This window comes from Phyllopteryx taeniolatus, chromosome 4 (genome assembly GCF_024500385.1).
Source record: "Phyllopteryx taeniolatus isolate TA_2022b chromosome 4, UOR_Ptae_1.2, whole genome shotgun sequence".
In the NCBI taxonomy this organism is placed as follows: Eukaryota; Metazoa; Chordata; class Actinopteri; order Syngnathiformes; family Syngnathidae; genus Phyllopteryx; species Phyllopteryx taeniolatus.
Genome location: NC_084505.1, coordinates 24,530,127 through 24,547,502, shown reverse-complemented (window position 1 = coordinate 24,547,502; position 17,376 = coordinate 24,530,127). Strand labels below are relative to the sequence as shown.

At 43.1% G+C, this 17,376-nt stretch overlaps 1 protein-coding gene across 3 annotated transcripts in view; it reads right to left on the bottom strand.

Moving 5' to 3' along the window:
• cntln (centlein, centrosomal protein) overlaps positions 1 to 17,376 on the bottom strand; it is a 126,508-nt gene that overhangs the window by 43,047 nt on the left and 66,085 nt on the right. For all 3 annotated transcript variants that reach the window (XM_061770817.1, XM_061770818.1, XM_061770820.1), the window contains 5 exons: positions 13,435 to 13,532; positions 11,761 to 12,302; positions 8,814 to 8,889; positions 5,564 to 5,648; positions 3,733 to 3,983 (listed from right to left, as the gene is read on the bottom strand). In XM_061770817.1, coding sequence (XP_061626801.1) covers positions 3,733 to 3,983; positions 5,564 to 5,648; positions 8,814 to 8,889; positions 11,761 to 12,302; positions 13,435 to 13,532 — 1,052 coding nt within the window. The remainder of the gene's footprint in view (positions 1 to 3,732; positions 3,984 to 5,563; positions 5,649 to 8,813; positions 8,890 to 11,760; positions 12,303 to 13,434; positions 13,533 to 17,376) is intronic.

The following is a 17,376-nucleotide window of genomic DNA, read 5'->3' as shown; positions in this document are numbered from 1 at the left end:
GATAGTAAACATCAATGTGGAGGCTTTTAACAAGAGTATTTTAGTAACATGAAAATGATGAATGCCTAATGGCACTAAGGAGACTTGATACATGAAGATATATGTCACACATAGACACACTTGAAACCGCAGATTCCCACAGGTTGGCTCTCTGCTCTGCATACACTGAGGTTATTGATAGCTGGCTGACACCTTATAAGAGAATCACTCTTGTTTTAGGTTTCCGGTGCTCAATTAAAGACACGTGTACCCCCCCCCCCCCCCACCCACACTCTCTCTCTCTCTCTCTCTCTCACACACACACAGAGGTGGCTAAGTGATGGAAAGGGGTCGGCAGGGCTGTGGATGCGGTGGCAGTACTGCACGGATTAAGAGTGGCATTGATGACACTTCCTGTAACACAGGCTTTGATTTCAACCAGGCCATTTTCAGCCCCTTGGTGAGACGTGACACCGACATGGACCGATGACATACTGGCGGTCCATTAGGCTGGAAAAGACACGACATCTGTGGCTCAGAGTGACAGTCAATCATGTGCGGGATAAATAAGGGAGGACAGGTTGCGGAAATAGCCACATGTCTAGGACTGGCGGTCAGTGCTTGAAGCCACACATGCCAGCAAAACATTTTTGGGGCAGGAACAATAAAGAAACATTTTAAACGAAACATTTGCATTCATTTATAATGCAACCAACATCTAAATTCTACTACCACTAGGAAGTTTTTTTTCTGATCAGTCAGTGCACACTTTAATCCCACGATAATCCCACCACTTTACATGAAAGAGGAGGGTAAAACACTCCACGCTTAAAAAGATAAGGCAGGTAAAAACATGAGCAACATCACAAAACCGACTAAACGGGCTGCGGCGGCAGAGCAAAGTAATCCGAGCGAGCGAGCAAGCAAATGATCTTGTATTTGGATGATATGCATGACAGGAACATTTTGTCAAAAGGGGGGCTTTGCTTTTGTCACTCCACCCCCCCCCCCCCAAGCTTCTTATTCCCCCTTCAATAATTCCAGTGAATTTTACAACTTCAATCTCACTTGGAAAATGTAGTTTTATAAAAGCTGTGAAGTTTTTCACACATTTAAAACAACAGCGCAAAACCTTTGCAATTTTCTTTTGGGGGTGTATACTGTCGTAGATGACCAGAATGTATCTCACTTGACATACTTACATAGCAATTGTAGATTTTTGGTAGCGCTCTTGTTATGGATAACGTAAGATGTTGTCACCAGAGAATGTAACTAGTGTAAAACTAGAAAAACGTTGTCAGAGAGGACAACAATAAATTCTAAACACATACACGAGCAGGAGTTGAGAGACAAAAATTTGAAGCAGCACTGTCTTAATTCAAATCTCCAGTGTGGATTACCGGTAATTTCGGTTTCACCATAGAATACAACTACAAAAGAGTAAAAACTGTTGACAGACATTTTAATCTCTGCAAGCATTGCTTGAAACATGTCCTGTACTCTTAAGGAAACACACGCAACATGACCAAGTATATTTTGTGTCCGTGGACACACGACAGCTGAGTGACTCGAAAAGGTAACACTAGCGAAACAACACATTGAGATGTCATCAAATTAGTTAATCCCACCTCTAGTTGAGATCTCTAGTACTGTTTCAATCACACAACATTTAACCATGACCTGAATACAACTGAGAGCTGTGTTCTGCAAACTGAAATGTATTTATCCAGTTCAGTCCCTGACGGAATTATATTTGAAATCATTCAGATCATTTTAATGTAGACTCAATTTGATGCTTTGGGGGAGTTGTTGCTACAATACTGTCAACATTTGCTCAGCCTTCCGCTGTGAGCATTTACACCATGAGCTTGATATTTTGTTTGAACACAAACAAGTTCCTGTGAAAGTGCCATAGTACTTCTCACATGATGCGCCCTGCAGAGGCTGTCTTAAGCCAATTACACGTGACCAGCTGGAACGGACCCCAAGTCCATCACCTCTTGGCCTTTCCGGGGGAGGGCAACAAGACCCGGCTCGTTCCACCTCGGTCGGCTCCAACTTTCTGTGGCAGAGTGGCATTAATACTGCAAGAGTAAAGAGGAAGCAAACAAGACAACAATTCCTTTCTGACTACACATGTGTGTGTCTGTGTGTGTAGTTCACTTCTGAGGTTGGACTTGGCAATCAGATGCCTCGGCGGGAGCACACAGGGGCCACATCCTAGGTAGCATCACTGTAAGGTCAGTACTACGACCCGTGCAAGAGTCCACTGTACTGCAGGAGCACACAGTGAAAATGCAGAAATACAGACACCTAATCAGGTGGTTTCCTATGCCGGCAAGTCCCATGTTGGAATCCGCCAAAGACGTTTCTACAGCCTGTCTGTCTGGGTTTGAGTGTGCATGCTTTAGTGTGGATCTCTTTGAATGTGTTCATGTGAGAACAAGGTAGCCCTGATATGAAAACGATTGTGTTATTTATGATCGACATTAAGTGTTGTGTTTCAGGGAGTCATATTATGGAAACTTGACTTTTTCTTTTCTTGTACAGGAATAGTTGTGTCTCAGAAGTGACAGCCCACCATCGAGTGTGAAATCAAACAACCAAGTTAATCTTTTTTTCTGCTTGTTCGCAAATGTTTCCGTGAGCGATCTGTTCTGAATTTCGCCTGACCGTGACAGGGTGACCGATATACAAACAGTAGAGCTAATTAGTCTACACATCCCTGTTCAAATGCCATGGGGTTTTGTGACAAACAATTTCGACAAAAAGAAATCATTTCAAAACATTTTGCACCATCACGGTAACCTAACCTGTACAACGGCAAAAAAAAACACAAAAAAAAACAACAACTTTTCGAGCGGGGAGGTACAAATAAACAACTGAAATAATGTGGTAGGAGATTTCCCCCAATGTGCTTGTAATGTTTGGGGGGGACAAGACAATGTGGAACTTTTTGGCCATAATTCTAAAAAGTATGTTGGCGCTCATCACCAAAAGCACACCATACCAACAGTGAAGCATGGTGGTGGCAGTGTTTTTCTTCAGCTGGAACTTTAGACTTAGACAATGTGGATAAATTATGAACAGTTCCAAAGGGAAGTCAGTGTTAGCACAATGGCTTCAGGCTTATGCTAGAAGGCAAAGAATGAAAAATAAAAAAATTAAAAAAAAATTAAAAATTCTACTAGAACAGAAATGTATTTGCTGAATTTTGGGGGTTAATAAGAGACACTTTTAATGGTGCAGGTGGACTCCCATTTGACATTAATTTGATTAGTTAATTCTGAACACAGCATCATCACAGCTATAAGAGGGTGCACTTGTGCAAGCGCATACATGTATGTTACATTAATGGCGGAAAAAAAAAACAGACCAAGATAAATCATTTAATTTATCTTGGTCTGTTTTTTCTCCCACAAAAACCTGGCATTTGAACAGGGGTGTGTATTTATTTTTATATATCAACTGCCCCCCAAACATGCTTGTGTGTGTATAGGTACATTGGTGGACATGTTTGGAGAAATGAAAGTGGAAGTGACAGATTGCTGTTAAAACATTCATTAGGACGAGAGAACACGCAGAGTCACACAAGGTGCGATGGCACGGCACCCCCAAGGCTTCGCTTGTCAGTGCAACTCACCAAGTACGAGGACGTGCTACTCGGCACTCTCAGCCCCGCAGTAAATAAACATATGACAGGCACAAAAGAGAAAAGGAACAAACTTCCACATCCTTTACAGCTGAAGTTACCTGCGTGAGCTTCTTGCTACTGCCCAGTTTCTCGGCGAAGGAGTTGAGCTGTGCCGCGATGGCGGTGCGCAGCTCTCGGGCTGAGAGGACGGCGTCTTTCCTGGCATGTCGCAGTACGTCTACGTGCCGCTGTAGGGACTTGACGCGGTGCTGCAGGGAGGAAGAGGAGGTGGAGGCGCCGTGACAGGCCTTTATTAGCAGCCACTTCTTCCTCTTCTCACCTCTCGTCCTGAGCTCGCGCTGTTTGTTGTCTAACAGGAGAGAACAAGACATGCGGCATTGACAAGCGCACAGAGGAACGCCACACAGATCACATACATTTGTAATTACTGCCACAAATAGTGGCTATTTACGAAACTGCAGATGAGGGATGCATCTATTATGGGCCAGGTGTCTACAGGGGCAGGACTTGATTTGTACAAAATTCAGTAAACCCTAGTTAGCCAAAAAAAAAGCAAAAAAAAAAAAAAGCTTTTTGTCTCTATTTATCTGTATTACTAGTTTATAAAGTAAATATAACACAAATAATGATCCAAAACCATGTATATTTTTTCAAAATGATCTTGCAAAAACAGCCCTAAAACAAACAGCTTAAAGATGATTTGATTTGGGAAAAAATGCACCTGATGTGCACATGTACATGCATATGTGGCGCACACTCTCAATTACCAAGGATAAACTTAGCGCCTCCCCAACATACTGTACATGTTAAGGCCAATTCATACCCTCCGCATCCGCAGGGTGCGCGTTGGTCCATGTGGCGTAAATATCGTCATCCGCACCTGAGCACGAGAGTTCGTGCGGACCCCTCTGTGGTCGATCGCGCGCAGTCCAATTTTTGTGACCGCGCGGACTGAACTCACATAAAGCAGGCCGACCATCCATGAACAAAAGTACCAAAAGTATTGATAATGCTTCTCCTCGTCGATGTCTCTGATTTCTTGCGCCAGTGTGTATCTTTCACTTTCGTAGGGTTCAGCATTTTGCTTAAATGCTCATGTGTGGAACGCATATCGAAGTGGGCCCTGAAATGTAGTATGAATGGAACAGTGTGTGCACAAAGTGGAAAATCTGAATTGGCCTTCGGTCTCTCAGTTGAGATGCACTACTTGAACGTACTTCCTTGACACTAATTACTAATCTAATTAACCTAGGCCTCCACAGAAAAAAATGTGAATAGTGTATTGCGAATAAGCAGGGGATCACTGTAATAATAAACAATGTTTCCAGTATTTTATAATGTATGTCAAGTAAAGTCTTCACATTTCAATTCAACTGGGAGAGGGTTAACATGCTTCAGTAGGTGCTGCCATTTTGGTTACCAATGTTCCAATGAGCTTTGTATTTCGAGGAGGAGGCAAAATTAACCTGAGTTGTTACTGGTCGTTACAAAGAGTCTTCACCACGTGCATGTACCGTCCGTACACATGCACTTTCGGTGCATTTAAAAAAAAATCTAATCATCTGTAAGTAATGTATTTTTAAGGGTAATGTAAGACAAAGTGTTTTGGGATAATAGTTTGTGGTATATTTGTGGTCAGTTACTTACGACAGGGCTTGGTCCCTACTGGGGATTACAAAAATAAGATGTCGCCTCATTCAACAGCACGGCAAACAAAAACCACAATAATATAGATATACTGTATTTCCATAAACAGCTCTAAAATGTAAAATTTATCTCACCTGCAGCTCTTGTATTGGACCTTAATAGATTGTGCTAGTGTATCGAATGCTGGTATAAACGGTGGGTGCACTTGAAGCTTCAAATCATTTAAAGGGTCTTTTTTTGGGGGGCAGTTTTGGTTAAGTGTAATCTGTAAACATTCGCTACCTTGGACGCCAAAATCAGGACGCTTCCCACTCGAAGCCGCTGCTCCCAGCACTTGTGCGTCTCCATTTGGCTGACACCTGTCGAACTAAAAGCACAAGAGCAGTCAAGAGACAGTAATGAAAAGCAAGCACATAATCTAACACAAGCGGTTGACATGTTGCGCTTCCCGCAACGCAGCTCATAACGACACCGTGATCACAGGCCTCTCTCGGTTTAACACGACAAGACAAATCACCCGGCGCTTTAATAATTCACCTGAGCGCGCTTGCTCGACTTTCGGAGCCAACGTCGCTCAGTGATATTAGGCGTGACGGGAGCTTGCGGAGGCCGCCTTTGTTCAATCACTGTCTCTGAGTCCTGATGCGCTCCTACGGTATGACACGTCTCAGTGCAGTCATTTGCGCGAATGTGTGACATCTCCCGAGCGCAAGATCGTTTGTAGTGACATCAAAGAGGCAAGCTCTTCCAAAGCCCCCTTCCCCCTCCTCCTCCTCCCCTCCACTGCCTCACTAACTCCTCTCTGTTTGCTTCCTGTGACGGTCAGGTATGATTTCATCAGCAGCATGTTTGATCACACGAAGCTGTGCTTAGGCGACAGGAGATGAACTGTTAAAGACCAAAGCTCGTTGTAAAGGTGATGGGAGTCATAGTGCTAATCAGCCCGGGAGGAGCTGCAGGGCACAGTTAGTGAAGCTGGAACCAGGGGAACAAATTCCACTGCACGCTAACTTCTCAGCTCGACACTGCTGTACTCTGTACTGGCGGGTTTCCATTGGAAAGCTAGCTGGCACAGGGTGTCCTCGGCTGACGACAGTCTCTTTTATTTTAACTTTTCTCCTCTTGATTTTATTTGTTCCCCGCCAATGGGATTGCAGATGTAAATTAGCTACAATGCTATAAACTGGCACAGAGCATCTCTACTCGAGTTTGTTTTGTGTAGTCCTGGTATCTTCAAATGGCGGACCTGTGCCTAATTTCGGGTCGCCTCTGCCTCTAAAAGCGCTAAAATCAGTAAAATTTTGATGATCAAACCAGTGTTGTTGCTTTCGTTAGATGTCTTTTTTATTTTATTTTAAAAAGTAGCAAGTCACTCCTAAACCAGTCAAAGAAGAAGAAATCACTGATTTTCTTTCCTACTACAAATGTGTCCGATCATTTTACTGATTTTCAAAGACAAATATTCTCTTGTAACCAAGCACACTTGATTACCCTCTATGCTTTTGGTTTTTCAGAGTGGTCTTGAAAAACAAGCGAGAATTTTCCAAAGAGAAGTGGCGATGAGTGCAGGTGAAACGGCGTAGATAATTAGAGGCACTCAAAAAGTTATAGAATTCATGTTATTGATGAGATGTGCTTATTTGTCAGGTCTGAAAATAGTAACCAGTGCAGGTGAGGATTCAGGATTCAATGCAAAGCCAACACTCAGACAAAAAATAAAATAAAAATCAGGAACACTAAAATGGTGAAAATAGTTTTAACACTACATCTCCACAATTCATTAATACATTGTTCTCAAACTTGGCATATGTTTCAGCAATTACCTTCGAGCCTGTGTAATGCGTTTAGAAACAAATATGTGATTTCACTTTGCAGGGACTTTAAATACAGTATCTGTTTTTGTGTGGACATGGCCAATCTGCTCAACCACTATTCCTCTCTACCTTTTACTCTCTGCCGCTCAGAAAAGACAGTGGAAGTTCACTCTTTCCCCTCTTCAAATCTCTCCTTCACAGGAGTCTCTGTCAGAGGTTTGGGCTTACCATGTTCGACTATGAGGATATTTGATGGACACGAGAGCACTGACTGGGCTTTATGGCCCAGAGAGAGACAGGAAACCTTTGCGAAGAAAGGATCACAGAAAATGGTTGGTTGAAAAATTTATAGCTTTGACATGGAGTTACCAATCCAACAAATCCTGTTAAGTTCAAGCAAAAAATATGCAGAGCTCAATAATTGACCCTTTCCTTCTTGCCCAAAACAATTAACGTGGGGAGCAGGACTTACGATAACAAGATTGTTAACAATGGTCGATTGATTTCAGGTGTGTGTCTTTCCCCTAACATTTACATGGTTGCAGTGATTTTTTTTCCCCTTCCCAGTTTGGCTACATCATGGCATTGTTATAAAAAAAAATATTATGTGGATAAAATAACCAGTTATACACTGCCATTGTGAGCTGAACTTGAACTATGCAGCTCAATGACTATAAACACCCACAGCACACCTATCCCAACATCTCAAATCTAAAAAAAAAACAAAAAAAACATTTAGTTACTGTACATTGACCTTACGTTGAAGTACACCCTGACAGAGTTGGTGCACCAAACCCCCCAAAGAAAATCTTACCTAGCCTAGATTAGCATATAGCTGTGGTAATTTTACATTCATATTACAGCAAATCCCAAACTTTTCAAGACACGCACATACCTGTTGAATAATTTACATCAATATCCCCAGCACTACACCTCCCTCCTAAAAAATCTTATTAATCCCAGTGTAGCATATAGCTATGTAGATATTTAGTCGGTGCAGTGCTACCACTGGCACCACAACCCCCCCGGAAAACAAGACAAATCTTAAGCAAAATTTAGTATGTTTTTTTAATTTTATTTATTTTTTTTTTTAACGTTGTAGAACAGCCTTTTCCAAAACCTATCAAGCTACGCACCCCTTCAATCCTCCCAAAAGAGTTGGCGCACCACTATCCCCGGCGGGCACCACAGCCTCACCCCCTCCCAAAAAACAGATACAAACCTACGGTAGTTTAGCGTATAGGTATGTTCATTTTAGGTTGTAGAAACACCCGACAGCACAACCCCCCCCCCTCCCAAATGTCTAATATTGCTATGTTGATTTTATATTGTCTAAAAGGCTTTTTTAAAGCTATGCAGCCTCTTACAACTCCTAAACAGAGTTGGCGCACCACTAATCCTGGTAGCACAACCCCCCCAAAATCTCCATAAACCCTGTTTAGCGGAAAGCAACTTTGATTTTACATTGTAGAACAGCCCTTTCCAAACTTTAAAGACTCGCACCCCTTCATAATAATTATACCAGAGCGTCTTTCCACTTTTAATCTTATGGACCACAGTAGCGTTAATTGGGGATATGTAGACCATTAAATGTGAAAACTGAGTTGATCTTACATATCTGAAACTGACAGCTGAAGTGATTTATGATAGGTGGTTTGCAGTGCTAAATGGGATATAATGCATCCATGTTAAACTCCAAAACAGTAGGGTAGGCTCACCTTTCTCTTGCGTTGTCTCTGAGGTGTTGTGCCCAAGGGCGTGCTGTTGAGGCTGTCTGAGTATTCCTCAGTGTCGCTGCGGAAAAAGTTGAAGTATATTACAGTCTGAGAGTTGACTCTGTGTGTACCACCCTTGGACCAAAAATCCAATTTGCCTTTTATGGTTGATTTAGTTGACTTCAAGCAAAATATGTGCATTTCAAGCTCTCCCCCTACCTTTTAACAGAAAATCAATGCCCCATCCAATTTCTAAGGAGGAAGTGTAAATGTGGGTGTAAATTAAGTCGGAAAAGTGTGGCGTCTGCTGCCGACAGTGAATGCATCAACATGTATGAGAGCGGCTGTGGCCTTCATTAGCCCGCCAACGTGTGACAGACGTGTGCGAGAGGCACGGCTGAGCAGAGGCAAACCAAGTTGCGTCTGATGGACAGCAAGACTAAGGGCTCTCTCTGAGACACACAAACACACATGCAGGTTTATTGACAATGACCTTTGACGTGAAGGTAGAAGCCAGTGACATTTACGCCGGTGGGTTTATTAAGGTGGAGCATGGGGAAAGGCAGCGGCGGCGGGAGAGACCACAGTAAGGGGATCTTACAGGAACATGACAAGGCTGGAAGCTAGTTAGGGTTAAAACTGGTCAGGAGGGAGTTCAGATGGACCAGCGCGGGCGCTCGTGTAGCGCCGGGCTGCCCGCAAGCCCCACCATTGCCAGTCTGTCAGAGGTTTGACATAATACCAAACAATATGTTTGCTCAAAAAGATGGCGGGACTCTGAAGAAGTAGACGAACACTCAATGCCACAATAATGAGCAAAGCAAAGAGGAAACAGGAAGTTAACTGATAAAGAATGTTTTTACTACAGTAATGGGCTGTTTTAAAAAATAAATAAATACAGAACAACTTGTTTTGGCCCCTTGTTTGTAACAAAACAGCAACGGATCTCAAAGTGGAGGTATTTGAAAGCGACTCGCTCGCTTAAAACCTGGAAATGCTGTGTTGCCATTCAGCTGAGTTGAGTGGGTGGGTACCAACAAAGAAGTGGGCAGGTATTTGAATGTTAATTAGATAAACTACGTCAAACTGACGGCGATTTCAAATCCACCCATTTTGCAAGTCTTATCCCATTTATTGCCTTTTGTATTCAATTGACAAACCACTTAGATGTCCAACTTAAACCATGTCACAGACTCATTTTGACCTTTGTTATGCATAAAACTAGAAAACTTTGATTTGGATGGAAGAGGACTTTTAATATATATATATATATATATATACATACACATTTTCAAATAGTATTTTAATGGGACGTGAGAATCTCTCGTCGAAGAGTTGAGCTCAACTTCCCATAGGAGACATGTTCTTCTTCAGACGTTAAAACACGCTGAAACTGAATCAACAGCGCCTCTGCTGTTTGGAGACAAGTAGTGCACTCCATTTTGCCTCAATTGCTTCAAGACAAAAATTGAATGTTTTTAATCCACTAACCAATTCTTATGCCCATCTCTATTCCATAACAAGCTGACTCTGACCGCTTCCTCCCACCTCTTATTCAGTCCGGACCTCAAACAACAAAATCGCTGATGTGGTCAAAATAGTCAGCTGCCTCCAGCTGTTTAAAACTTGATGGAATGAGAGTGGGAGAGCCAGAGGATGAAAACAAAGACATTTCAGCATCTTTTAACAGGCTTGACATCTTTGTCACGTTTTAGGGTAAACTTCTTTAGGCAGAAGTACGGCATTGCTCGACATATTGCTGGGGAAGGCCCCAGTGAGATGAGAAGAGCGGAAGGGCTTTACAGTAACACTAACAAATGAGTCTACAGGTGCCTTAAATAAGACAACATCTCAGTTTAGACGGCATCTCTGCAAATCCACTCAGATCCTTCCTCGCAGGTAAAGCATCTATTAGACTGCTGCTTATTAGCCACATGGAGGGCATTAGGAAAGCCGGGGCATTGCTGCACCCAGTCCCCGCTAAACTGCCTCCAGTGCCGGGATGGACTACAGTCTGATGAATTAGTCGGTGAAGAGGCAGGGCCGAGCGAGGCGAGCGTTCGGGGGGGTGGGGGGCAAGTATCAGCAATAGCTCCGAGTGTTTGAAATCAAATCATTCCGACCATCACTCAATAAACGGCTCAGTGGCTTTTTTGCATAAAACATACATGAAATAATTACTGTCGATGGGTCTTAATTTAGAGGGTGTTAAACAGCTTGTAGACATCTGGTACAGAGCCGAGTAGGGTCATTCAAAATTTATCCAACTAAATTAAGGCAAGTAGAGTAGCGTGTGTGTGTATGTGTGTTTGGTAGCAATATATAGTGAGAGAGAGAGTGGCAAAGACACATTTGCGAATTGACACGACACGAGATAAGAAACACGAGGCACAGGGCGAGGTTCGCTGTGTGTACGGTGGGTGGTTTAGTGCTTGCAGGGGATCCTTAGAGCTGTCAAGGGTGGGTGGTAGGCAGGGGAGGTGTTAGTGAATATGCAAAGGACCAGTATATTAAATCAAACTGCCAAACTGTCAATTCCTGGGCCGCATTACTAGTGCATGAAAATGGCACCGCTGAAAGGTATCAAGGCATTGGCGGCCCCCTAATCCCTGGGCTTTTCTGGCAACGCTTCAACTTTGTACACAGAGACTTCTAATTTTGCATGCAAATTTCAGTCAATAAGCTCCAAGAGAGGCGTCCCAGGACACTTGACGGGCTCACTGCTTTCCCCCCTACCTCTCACTGTCTCTCTATCATTCCTGCTTGTATTCCTCGCTGGCTCCTGAATACCAACTAGACAGGAGGATGAAATTCAATCACCCATTTGCTGTTGGTTTGCATATGCACATTGTCCCCTCGATGCTCTGTGGCCCGCCAGCCCACTCTCAACACCTAAAAATAATGAGTTTGGAAGCAGCGAGTGTGCATGCGCGTGCGTGTGAATCATTACCTCGCTACGCTCATGTCCTCCCACTCGTCCTTCGAGGGACTGGTGGTGCGGCCCTGCCAGCTGATGGCTTGATTGGGGATGACGGTCGGGTGGCTGCGCTGGCGTAATGAACCCTTGAGCCTTATTGTTTTCAACTTAGTCTTGCTGCTAATGTTGCCAGCGGTCCCACTTGACCGCGCTGGTGCCGCCGCACGTTTCCTGTAGAAGTCCTTGGCCGCTCTGAGAATGCCAAATTCCTGCCTCAGCTTTAGGAGCCGATGATGGAGCTCGGTGGACTCTTTGTGAGAGGCGGTCAGCCGGGATCGGAGAGCCGCGATCTCGCCGCGATTCCGCGCCTCCTGGGCCGAGGCCAGGGCCCGTGCCTGCGCTTGGGCTGTCTGTAGGTGGACAGCTTCTTGGGTTTGCAGATGATCCAAAGAGGCCTGGAGTCCACGGCAGCTGTGGGCCAGATCTTCATTGGCCTCAAGGAGCTGCTGTTTCTCTTCCCTCAGCAGCTCCGTCTCAACGTCCAGAGACATCATCCTCCGCTCCAGCTGCTCAATCTGAGGGAATCAAGGATTTGGAGCCTCGGTGGTATAAAAGAGTTTTGCACATCAGCCATTTTACTTTAAATGGTCAAAGTCCTTTAGATGATTTAATTGCGATAAAAAAAAAAAAACACAGAGGCTGAGCCTCTGCTGTGCATGAGTCACGAGGGACTTAATTAAATCTCTTGAGATTTCAGATCAGTTGGCATCGAAAGGATTAACTCCACAAGCATGTTGTGCTTTTTATTTTGCATTTGCATGCATTTTGTGATTCCACCACAGAAATGTACTGGTGTTTGAAAAGAGGTCAAATCTGATGATGACCCTGTGGCCAAAGTGGTACATTCGTTTCCGTCTTGGCTGCTCTGTACAATATGGCTCAACCCGTCAAGAATCATTAAAGAAGAAGGTATGAAGTCACCTGTGCTTGTCTTAAGTGAAGACACTCACCTCCCTCCCGGTAGTCTCCCTCTGAAGCAGAGTAATTCTTACATTGTTTAACTATACAGCAGTGATCTTATACTTGTCTGAAAGTTTAGAATATTAAAAAGCTAAAAAGCTGACCCGTTAGCTTGTCAAGTCTGTGCCTGTTTTGCATGTGCAAACCTTTAGTAAATCAGGCCCTAAATCTTTTTGTTAGATCTTTCGCGGATATTGTTTCATAGAACAGTGGATGCCGGCTGGGATTGTGTCTCTGGGCATTATTTTATTATTAATTTATTATTATTATTATTTTATTTTTATCCCTTTTACATTTGTGATTTGTTCTGCTCGCTGGTGAAACATGGTACCTTTCAACTTAAATTAAAACAGCCACCTCCAGAAGGAGACAATGCAACAAAAGCAGACCGGATGTGACAGGGTAGCATTTGAAAAGTATGGGACTTTAAAGTTGAGTTATTCTTTTTTTTTTTTTTTTAAATGACGGACTAATTATACTTAATGCACTGCTTATTGAAAGAAAAACATATTTAGTTGACTTAAAGACATGATGGGCACTGACCAAAAAGAAAAATCTCCAGATTCAGTGTGCACATTCAAATCATGCCTGACAGACTCCAGGCTAATTGTGCTTGGCTCTGTCTGTCTGTCTTTTTTTTTTTTTTATTGGTGACAAAGAACACTAAGTGATGGCTTAGCGTTGTACCTTCATAAACGAATGTTCCAATCGCTTTGAAGAAACAGAGGGCCTTTTCGGAGAACTGCTTTTGACCCGGCTCTCTTCTTCCACTTTGCAAAGTAGTGCTGCAGAGGAGAACAAAGGTGCTTGTTGTGACATGGTGCGTCAAACCCAGGCGGCTCAATCAATAGGACGATAAAAAGGGGATACATTAAATTAATTAGCGTAGCTATTGGTCTAATTTCCTTAATATGGCACATTTGTAATTCACTTTTTTTTCTCCCTCCTGCCATTCAAAATCGAAAGACGGTAGCATTTGCAGACTCTGCCATAGTAATCTTTATCCTAAATAACATTTTAACATTGGAGTGTTTATCTAACAGACCACAAAGAAATGGGGAAACAATTTTGAAAAAGCACACAACATGCAACCTTTCTCAAGGGATCGTAAACAAATGCGAGAAGTACTTCAATCTCTGATGAACACTATTCATGCAAGCCCGGGCCGCGTTGCTTTGTAGTCCACTCGGTTTCCCCCAATGGACAGCTTAGTGTATATGAACAGACTAACACACAGCTATATATAGAAAAGTTCACTATCAATACACTTCACAAATACACTACTCAAAATAAATAAAGACATACATAAAGGGAAAACATAATCATTACGACAAAATGTTAACCGCTCTCCCGGGACACCAACCTGTCCAGTGAGGAAGCCATAACGGGTGCGAGTCAACTGGACCTGCTGTTGTGCAAATGGGACCGATAAAACGTTTTGCAGGTGTCTTATCAGAGCACGCCCAGATGTTGTAAGGAGTGCATACAAGCACGTGGTTTTACACACTACTACTGTGTCACATTATTAGTTTTCTTGCAAAAATTTGCAGAGGATTTAAATGTTCTATTTTATTTTTTTTTTTTAATAAACCAAGTGAAAACAACTGATAATGAATGTACATTTTTGAGCTGATGTGTGACAATACAGGTCTAGTTTCACTACAGCGAGTATGACATCTATCATATAAAATAATATTATTGCTATCGTTGGCAAAATATTGCGATAATATCGTACTGAAAATTGCTCCACAATAATGGCCAGGTGAGGCAATTAGCATGACATCCCTTATGTGTCTCTGAAGTATGCCCAGATCTTGGAGGGAGTGCATATGAGCGCGTGGAGGCCATACACACAACTGAGCTATATTATGAGCTGGAGCATTTTTCTGATTCAATTTTTCCACTTTGATTTTGAGGATTATTCTAAATCAAGTCCTCAGTGGGTTAATGATTTGGGTTTCCATTGATCGTTCTCATGGATTCACAACTTGAATATTTAATTCCTCAACATCTACAATGTGCGATGTTCATTTTTCACAATAAACCAAGTGCAGATGCATGCAGGCCATAAACATGAATTGAAATGGATGGAATTCCTTGATCTAATGTTCCACTGTGATGTTGGGTATTATTCCGAATCCAGTCCAGCGATTTGAGTTTCCATGGGTTGTCATCGTGGGATGTGTGTGTTCCTTTTCAGAGCTACTACAAACAAAGCTTCCATGACAGTTCGCTGGAGGACGAAACAAGCAAACAAGTTGATCCTCTTACGGTAAAATAATGACTACGCGACCAAAATAATTTGTTCAGACATGACCATTTCAGGTCAGTTATCTGGGTATGCCAAAGACAAAAGGAGGACAATGTAAAATCCGTTCTGCGGAGCCCCTGCTCCCTCGTGTTGCATCGATGCTTTGTCCTGGGAAGTTTGTTACTTCGAATTAGCCGGCTCTTTTGTCTTCCTGGCATGTCACATCCAATCAGAAGGAGAACCCGCTAGGACAGGAGGGTGTTCGTTGGGTATACATAACCAGCACTGGGAGTAAATTATCCAGCTCCGAAGGACTGGGAGTTGTCACTTCAGCACCACCTTGAAAAGAAGATGCGGTGGCTCCCTAGTCACCCGCTGTTGGAGGAGGTCCTAGCACGGCGGCATACATTACTGTCCCCTCCCATGTCTGTTCATGAGCTATGGCACAAAGGCCAACTTCCTTTCATGTGCTGCCTTTCGTTAGACATAATCCTTGTGTGAACACCTCAACCCCGCAGCTCTTTGATCAGGTCACAGAGGTTTCAGGAGTGAATGTTGTAGTCACTCATAACTTATTTTCCAGTACTGTTGAGGTGAGCTCCTCACGACTCCTGACATGCGGGTTACAGTCAAACTGTTCATGATGGGGCCCACAGGTAATTAGATGAATAATTGAAAAGGTTTTGACTCCAAACGTGCCAAATGTTATCATGTCAGAGGCAGTTGTCACTACAAGCATTAGTTAAGAAGCTTTTTGTTTTGGTCCTATTCCATTACACAGAGGTACAGTGTTCCTCCGATATATCGCAGTTCTTCGTTCGCACCCACGCTATATCGCCTTTTTCTAATAGGGTATTACAGAATACATACTGTAATGTCCTCGTATGTGAGAAAGGAGAGGCAGAGTTGCCGTTCAGCTGTTTATTGAACCCCGCCAGAACAGTAAAACAAACTCACGCAGGAGTTGCTGTTGGTCACAGCTCATGCAAAGGCCTGGTACACCAAGACTTTTCCACTTTTAAATTATTTTTTTTTTTATCCGCTATAGACCCCACACATGAAGATAAAACAAAATCGAGCATTTAACAGTTTTAGTCGTCGTGGTTGTGGTGTGCACTGAAAATCTCAACACAGCAGACCACACACAAAGATTCTATTGTACCGCCGATCTTGAAGTCTCGCGTGATCACACGTAATCCCACAAAACATACAGATGTAATAGTCATGCATCATATGACATAAAATGTAACTACACATCTCCAGCGAGTGATTATTTGTCAGAGAAAATGTAAAATTAGAATGTCCTTTCCAAGGAGCTCAATACTTTGAGTTCCCGCCTTGAGTGTCAATATTGCAAAGGACTCTCCAATTTAATTAGTACCATCCTTTTAATGAAATGCTAGAACCTCTACCACCAGACAACATCATTGGTGGTGAGGAAAATTAAAGTGATCCAGGACAGATTTGTTATTGAACTGCTTAATTAAAGCCATAGCATTTGCAGTGGTCACCAACTGACAAAAGGCTGCAGACTGAATTAAAAGCGATGTGCTTTTTAAACATCGGGAATGGTTCACGCTGACAAGATGAACAGTGCTTGATCTACCAATCAATTAGCGGTGGGGTTGATCAAGTCTTAATTGAGTTGTCCAATTAATTCCAACGAGAGTTGCCTCGTTAATTTGGCTCGCAAATTGGCACAGATGGGAGTCAAAAGTGCTGTCACGTTAAGGATGTCAACATTTTCACACAGGAACAGCCATGAGCAATATTAATACGGTATGCTGCAATAAATTACTATGTTGAGAATGAACAAATTCAACATTGTACAAGTGCAATGCGCAATAATCATGCTGTTTTATATGAAACACCTGTGAGACGGATGGATTATTTCGGCAAAGGAGAAGTGCTCAGCGGCACGGTGGACAACTGGTTAGAGCGTCTGCCTCACAGTTCTGAGGACCGGGGTTCAAACCCCGGCCCCGCCTGTGTGGAGTTTGCATGTTCTCCCCGTGCTTGCGTGGGTTTTCTCCGGGCACTCCGGTTTCCTCGCACATCCCAAAAACATGCATGAATTGGAGACTCTAAATTGCTCGTAGGTGTGACTGTGAGTGCGAATGGTTGTTTGTTTGTATGTGCCCTGCGATTGGCTGGCAACCAGTTCAAGGTGTACCCCGCCTCCTGGGATAGGCTCCAGCACGCCCGCGACCCGCGTGAGGAGAAGCGGCTCAGAAAATGGATGGATGGAGAAGTGCTCACTAAAACAGATTTGGACAAATTTGTGAATGAGAGAAATAGCAGTTGGTGTACATAAAACAAATAAATACAATAATAATAATAATCGTAGATCTTTGAGTTCAGCTCATGACAAGTGGGAG